General features: G+C 41.9%; 1 protein-coding gene across 1 annotated transcript; it reads left to right on the forward strand.

Moving 5' to 3' along the window:
• The first annotated feature begins 2,476 nt into the window (after positions 1 to 2,476).
• On the forward strand, positions 2,477 to 8,066 carry LOC100888437. The gene is made up of 2 exons (XM_030986249.1): positions 2,477 to 4,260; positions 4,303 to 8,066. Exons 1-2 carry the CDS (start codon positions 2,542 to 2,544, stop codon positions 7,954 to 7,956), a joined length of 5,373 nt encoding a protein of 1,790 aa, XP_030842109.1. The 5' UTR covers positions 2,477 to 2,541; the 3' UTR covers positions 7,957 to 8,066.
• Positions 8,067 to 8,346: the final 280 nt, after the last annotated feature.

Genomic DNA, 8,346 nt, shown 5'->3' on the forward strand with positions numbered 1-8,346 from the left:
GAAGGATTCTATTTCTTTACAAAAATGTAGATCTATGTAAATATGCGAAAACCGCTGATCGGGCCGTTATTTTTGCATGACATTGTGACATTCCTCATCCAAAAAGCATATTTCTCATTCATAGATTTTGCTGAAATTTCACCAAAAGCAAATTCACATGTTAACCAATCATCCTAGACACCTTTTTTCTGATCCTGAATGCAGGATCAGGGTACAGAATGGCACTAAACACGGTTCTTGTGAAACAGTGCAGCAAAACAAATTGCCGAAAACATAAATCATAGAAATTTTAGTATGATATGAAAGATAACAATGTCATTTCTTCTCATCCAAAAGAAATCATGAAACAAAAATCTAATCAGCCCATCAAAAGATCACATTAGCGTAGGCTATCCAAATGGTCTCCAATAGTGCATAACAGTCCCATGGCAGAAACCTTCATGGCAAAAGCGCACACATTGTAACGTACCTACATATAGATCATTTGATGTGTTATTTGTGAGAGATTGTGTTCAAACATATTTGTAATCATTACTAGATTTAGTATTTTTCTTCATTTCTTTTCCTTTTCCTTTTCCTTCTCTTTCTCCTTCTCCTCCTCCTCCTCTGTCTCCTTCTTTTTCTTCTCCGGTTCTAGTGTACTTCCGTATCCATTTTTTAAAAGCAGTTTCATATCCATTCATAGCAAAGGAATTTTCGCCTAATCTTTTACAAATTTTAATCATAATCGTATATCGCATTTTCCACCTGAATTTGGATTACATCCAACATCGGAAGCCTCTGTATAGGGCTTCGATGTTCGACGTCGTCGCTCAGTACCGTCTCTACGCTATAGCTCCGCACCTCAAACTGAAGCTATCAGTACAAAATTATGCAAACTTCTTGTATGGTATCGTGTATGCGCGTAATACATAAACCATACAAGAAGTTTGCATAATTTTTGACTGATTGCTTCAGTTTGAGGTGCGGAGCTATAGCGTAGAGACGGTACTGAGCGACGAAGTCGACATTGAAGCCCTAAACGGAGGCTTTCACAATGTCGGACGTGATCCAAATTCAGTCAAATGAAAGTCCTTCCCGCTTTTTCAAACAGACCTGGCTTGTCAGCAAATTTTTTTTAATTTTTTTTTTTTAATCTTTTAACCAAAAACCGTCTGGTTTTGACTGGCGGTTAAACGGAATTGGAGATATCCGTGATGTTACAGCACTAGAAGTTAATGTGGTAGACATTAGGGGGATTTTACACAAAGAGTTATATGTAATTGTTTTAAAGCATGAGTTTGCCAAATTAGCACTGATTTTAAATACCGGTTTTGACTGGCGGTTAAACGGAATTGGAGATATCCGTGATGTTACAGCACTAGTAGTTACATTAGTAGACATTAGGGGGATTTTACACAAAGAGTTATATGTAATTGTTTTAAAGCATGAGTTTGGCAAATTAGCACTGATTTTAAATACCAGTATACTGTAGATGTTAGAAAATAAAAATGGCAATGTTTGTACATGTACTTAAATGTATGCATATTCACACCTTCATGTATGTATGCAAGTCACCACTCAGCACAACAAACTGACTAAAAAATTGATTGATTACCAACAAGGTCTTGACCATTCAAGCCAGGGTATTGTTATGTGATTTTTCGGGGAATGTTAGTCTGTTGTTGGTCAATTGGTCTCATTCAAGTCTTGGCCATTCAAGCCACGGCATTGTTAGTGTTTTTTTTGGTGAAGGTCAGTCTGTTGTTGGTCAGTTGGTCTCATTCATGTGGCTGGGGTATTGGAGTTGTGATTGGACAGGGCTTTGATGTTACAGGGGATGATGTGTCTTGGTTATGCCAGTGAAGGATCCAAGGGGGCGGGCCTGGCCCCCTCCCCTGGGTAGAAACATGTTAATTTTTCCTTTAAAAAAAAAAGAAGAAGACAGGCCCCCTCCCCTGGTGCGTGGGGGGTGGGGGGGGATGTGATTTTCAATTTTTTTTGGGCGGAGAAAAAAAAAAATTTCCTTTAAAAAAAAAAGAAGAAGACGGACCCCCTCCCCTGGTGCGTGGGGGGGGGGGGGGGGTGCAATTTTTAATTTTTTTGGGGCGGAGAAAAAAAAATTAAAAATAGTGCTCATACCCCCCCCCCCCACTGAGCGAAATATCAACCAACACGATTTTCAAATTTTCAGGGGCAAAAAAACTTTAAAAAACTAGTGCTTCTTATCAACCCCCGGCTTGTTCACCGGCTGGCTGTTTTGCCGCTTAATATTTTCTTCTCTTTGGCCCCCTCCCCTGCCGCTGGCTGGATCCGCCCCTGGGCTATGCCATCCCTCATCTCTGCCCCCCTCCCCCCCCCCCCCCCCCCCCCCCTCCTTATATAGAGAAAGTACAACCACATAAGGTAAATACTATAATTCCTGTGACATTTTAATCTCGGCACATTCAATTAAATAAAATTATTTTTTTTATTTTATAACCATTGCAGGTACCGGGCCTATGGCGATACGTAGCAATATCATTCAATCATTCAACAAAGGGCTGATGAGTGGGGGTGACAATGAGTGTTCTACAGGAAGTTGTTCAACAGCTAGAGAATATACTGAAGACCTCCAATCAGTATGGCCCCTTCGTCTGCCTTGATGCTCCTCCACCCGTAAGCATTCTTTCATTTGACGCAAACAGTGATGGCATCCAGAAGAAGAGAGAGACATCACAGGAGGTGTTGCAATGTGACAGCGATCCCTTGATATCTCAGGGTCTTAGCCTTGATCAACCGAATGATGATGATGACGTGGTTTTAGTACAATCAGATGGAGAAGACTTGATTGGATCTTTGCATAGTGACAGTGGATTACATCTGCTTGATGAGCGTAGCAGTTGCCATGGAATTGGAGGGACCGCCCAAATTGAGGAAGAAAGGAAAGGAGCGAGAGTGGCCTCTGAGATGCTTGAAAGGCTACCAAAGGTTCTAAACTCACAAGGAAGTGATAGTATTGGCATTGATTTGTTGCAGCACGAAACACTTACCTTACAAGTTCAGGAAGGTGGGACGGTTACGGCAGATAGCCCTGTACCTTCAACATGTTCAGTGAATCCTCTGAGTACAATTGAACAGCTTTCATTGAATGATCCTTTATTAGAGATATGCAGTGAAAGCAATGGAGGAATTGCCAAAGTTAGAATAGATGGTGACGATGGGAAAGGAAAAGTGGATTCCGGAGTTGCAACAGTTCAGCCTCCCAAAAGGAAAGGAGGAAGACGTAAAAGGGCAGTGGATCCAAGAAGTATTGTGCCAAAATTAAAACGACCTGTAGGAAGACCAAGAAAACCCATCGACCCAAGCACGGTTCCAAAAATTAAGCGACCAAGAGGAAGACCAAGAAAATGTCCTGCTGCTAATGTAACTATAGATGCTGTGTCGGTTCCTACTGAAGCAAGTGATCATCGATCCACCCTTTCAAAGGGTCAAGAATCATCGGGCAAAGATGTGTTTACCAAAGATTCCGCACATACAGAGGAAGTCAGTCTAGTAAGGCAGAGTTACGAGATGCAGCATGAATTTCAGAATCACGTAGATGGATCTACAAGTGCAACGCCTACAGATTCTTTGTCAAACAAAGACTGTAATGCTCCCATTCCAACAGGATATATACGAACAGACACTCCTCTTACAATGCCTAGGAAAGAGCTGAACTTGGAAACAAATGTATCTGATGTGTTGAATAATCACAATGGAATCATGTTGAGTTTCCATCTTGGAGGAGAGAAGGAAGAAGTAAAAACAGCCCCTGCAATTTTCTCTGTTCTAGGTTTACAGGAATGTGATAGAAGTAGCATTGGTAATGTTTTGAATCAAGGAGCACCTGCAGTACAAGTCCAAGGGCAGGAAGTGGAAAAAGTCACTGAAGATAGCACTATTCCATTTACAGGTGAAGTGAACTTTCACAATATAATAGAACAACTTTCTTCAACAGATGTGCCAGATAAGTTGCATAATTACCATGATATGGGAGGTATCTGTTCTGCAGCAGAGAAAGATACACCAGGTACAGCTTTTGAAAATGGTGAAATACACTCTCCAAGGACAAGAGAACAGCCCGCAGCTGACACCTTACTTCAGAATAGCAGTGAAAGCAGTCTGCAAGCTGAAAAGGATAAAGTAGAAGAAAGAAACTTGGAAGGAAAGGAAATGAATGGAGACAAAGCGTTCCAACCCACCAAGAGGAAAAGAGGAAGACCTGAAAGGCCAGTGGATCCAAGAAGTATTGTGCCAAAAATAAAACGACCTGTAGGAAGGCCAAGAAGTATTGTGCCAAAAATAAAACGACCTGTAGGAAGGCCAAGAAGTATTGTGCCAAAAATAAAACGACCTGTAGGAAGGCCAAGAAGTATTGGGCCAAAAATAAAACGACCTGTTGGAAGATCAAGAAAAAAACCTGCAACAAATGTGGAAAAAGATGGTGTCTCAGCTCCTATGGATCAAATGGGTGACTGTTGCACTCTTCCATGTGCCATTGGAATTCAGAATTCAAACAGAGACTCAAATATACAAAAGGATGTTTTAGATGACTGTCTCATCAATCCTACATGTACTGTGTCAACAAATGGAGACACAGAAAAAAGACAGGAGTCCAGCTACGGGGGTCCAATTAGTCACTCTTTCTCCAAAGTCAACAATAATGAAATACTAGAGAATGAAACTTATGAAGGAAAGCAAGAAAGACGGGAACAGAATGACTCATCTCTTTGGGAGAAAGAGACTACTGCAGTCAAGAGTGCTAAGAGGACTGCCGTAAGTGAACAGAAAGTACCCAAACTCAGGCTCCGCAGGAAGACGGCTCCTAAGATGAGAGAGGAAGTCTTTGATCCTCCTGGATGTCTCAGGACCAGACAAAGTTCATCACCAGGTAGCAGGTCACCAGTCAGTGGCCGATATCTCAAGCAAAAGATTGACAAGGTTGGCACCTTGATTCCATCATCACCTCCCGCACCAGGTCCCATCACAACAGATACTAGTATGACATTGTTGAACACATCCAAAACTACCTATGAAGTTAGCAACTCTCTTGAGAGAGATGATACATCAGGAAATGATCACTCAGACTTACCAAATGAAATTGAACTTAATGGCAAAGTACCTAACATAGTCCAGGATCAACCATGCCCTGCAGTGACAGGATCAGAAGTAGAAATGGTCAATCACCCACCTAATCATCAGTCACAGACACAAGAGACACTGCCAAAAGATGAACTTAATGGCAAAGTACCTAATGGAGTTCAGGATCAACTATGCCCTGCAGTGACAGGATCAGAAGTAGAAATGGTCAATCATCCACCTAATCATCAGTCACAGACACAAGAGACACTGCCAAAAGATGTCCTTTCTGTAAAGCGTTCAAGAGGCCGACCTAGGCAGTGCCCCGATCATCATGAGAAGTTACCCAATGTGTGCCCTGCCAGTGCGATAGGAAGTGCTGCCAATGAGGATACCTCAACAAAAGATGAGAGTAAGAAAACATGTATATCTAAGGACACTTGTGAGACCACTAAAAAGAGAGGCAGAGGAAGACCGAGGAAGAAGAGACCTGCTGGAGAGGCAGTACATTATGTTGAGATGAAAAACAGAGCTCCACCCGACAATCGCCCTTCATCTATCCTAGATGATCAAGTTCATGAAAATACTGACACCAGATTGGGTCTGAAGCCCAATGTCACCAACAGTTTGGATGACTCAAAATTATTGAAAACCAGTTTTCCAAGTGCTTTGAATGGACTGGCTCTTGGCCGATTGTCAGGAAAGGACATGCAGGAAGGTTCGAGCCACGAAACAGAAGTGATGGAAATGGAGAGTAAATCAGCATTGAGAATACCTCGGAAACCTGTGACAGTTCAAAGGGTCATTCCAATTGTGTGTTCAAGTGAAACTGAAATGAATTACTCTAAAATGTTCAAGCAGAAAAGAAATCAAGTTACTGCGCTTACACATTCTAGAAGAATTACCTCAGATGCAGAGAGTTGTTCCGAAGGTTTGCCACTACAGCAGGACCAGCATAGGTCAATGCTGCTGCAAAATGGATGTACGAAAAAATCATCAGTTCGAATCAAGAAGTTACCCAAGACATTGATTACTGGATCTCTTAATCTTGATGACCCTAGCAGACTCGCACAACTCTTCCAACATCCTGAAAAACATGCCCTAAACATGGAAAAGAAAGGCAAAGATATTGGGACCCACTCCATGTCTTGGAATACTCATCACTTATCAGCTGTGAAATCAACAACGCCTTTGAGCTCAGGTGGGCGGGTGATCACACCCTATGCTCAAGGTCATTTCCAGTCTTGCCTGCCTACCTCTCCTCAAAGGACTATCAAGTTGAACTATGGTGACCAGAATGCTCAATCTATGCAGGCAAGTGTAGGAAATGAAAAATGCCTCCCTCCTCCCAAAAAAGTCATGAAATATCTACCCATACCGAATTCTGTGAAAACAGAAAAGGGCAAAACCCTGATCCTGGATAGAATAAAAAAGAATGCTGCAATGTTGCGAGGGAATTGCTTCCAGAACAAAGAAATCCAAAAGAAATTCAAAGCAAGACAAGCTTCTTTGATAGCCAAAGCCAAATCCAACTACGTGAAGAGAGGAAGAGGCAGACCACCCAAGAAGCTTGTTTCATTCGGTAACAGTGTAAATCAGAAGATCGATGAATATCAGCCTAGGGGGCCTCTTTTAATCAGCAAACATTTGTTCAGGTCCAAACAAAAAGCTGTAAAGGATTTCACCTTGAGCCAAAACCAGTTGAACAGTGCTCTTGCTCCTGAGAAATGTGTTCAAAAGAGAAGGGGAAGACTGCCTGTGAAGCATGATGAGTCCTCTAAAAGCATACCAAATGTAGCAGGACCAGTGGGAACAGATGGTCGTGGAGAACTTAGGAAGAAGCTTGGAAGACTGTTTGAAAAGTCTATTGCATCGCACAATAACAGAAACAAGAAGGAGATTCCAAACGCAGCAAGTGTTACGATACGAAGAAAAGTAGGAAGGCCCAGAAAGAACCCTAGCCCATCTGTAGTACATGTCCCCCTGAAGAATTGTACATCGGTCAATGATGTAAGAAGGAAACCAGGAAGACCCCGCAAAAATCCTAGGCCAGCCGATGCTGTTGAACCAGAAAAGAAAACAGGAGATGCTCCGGGATGCAGTGAAGTTGAAAGACCAATTGGAAGACCAATGGGGAGTTCCACATGTGGTGAGAACAGCCAGCCAGTGAAGAGGAAAGTGGGGAGACCAAGGAAAAAGCCAGTAATAGAGTATATTAATGCATCTCCATTTGAAAGCCTGCATTCTCAATCTCCAGTCAAAGCCATGGCAAGAAAGAGAGGCCGGCCAAGGAAACGTCCATGTGAGGAGACTCGTCCCAAGTATCCATCTGTACCACTCCCTATAACAGATAATTTCTTGATTAGAGGACTTGGCTTCCAACCTTCAACCTTTGATGGATTTATAGAAACCCCATCTTGTGATTTTTCTATGCCCATTGAAGAAGCTGTGGAGACCTTGGAGGAGATGCCTCTTCCTGAAGCTGCACTTACCAAGAGTGATGGAGAGAGTACACAAGCAGATACCGACATTGTACCAGGTTGCTCGGTTGGTGCAGTGGAACAATCTTTCGTCATTGAGCAGTCTGAAATAGACTTCATGAACAATGGTCAATGGATACTACAACAGCCTACTAAAGACACAGAACTTCCTGAACGTTCCTGCTGCATAAGCGTAACTACCGGACCTGTATTGCCACCTCCCCCATCCTTGAACATTGAGTTGGATGACACCTCACTGCCAGATACTGATGAAGCAATCAATATTCCTGCCAGAGATGTACTTGATTCATGTGTAAGCCAACCAGAGGAAGAAATCAGAGTTCCAGATATACAAGAATTACTGGCAGAAACAGCACCAATTGTGATCATTGACTGAAGATTTGTACAATACAAGCGTGAGTACAGACCAAGTTGAGATGGTGTAGACAGTTTTTGCTGCCACCAGTTTGCTGAAGAATTACTGTAAATAATTAAGAAAAAATGTGGACAAATATATTACAATCATCCTCAGTAAACTATATGCCCTGAAAATGTTATGCAACAATTTAGTAACAGTAATTGTCCATGCATGTAGTGGTGCTAATTTGAAAATGCTGGACAACTCAAAAAGCAACCAAGTGCAACATATTCTTTTGTTATCTTTATCATACTTACCTTAAACTGCCCTGCAATATATTGCAAGCAAAATGTTTTCTTCTTTTTAGTGCCTCTTCTAAAGAGACAATACATAATAATTGTATTTGTTTTTATAGCATAGGGCCTATGC

Source organism: Strongylocentrotus purpuratus, unplaced genomic scaffold (genome assembly GCF_000002235.5).
Source record: "Strongylocentrotus purpuratus isolate Spur 01 unplaced genomic scaffold, Spur_5.0 spur5_scaffold_15, whole genome shotgun sequence".
NCBI lineage: Eukaryota > Metazoa > Echinodermata > Echinoidea > Camarodonta > Strongylocentrotidae > Strongylocentrotus > Strongylocentrotus purpuratus.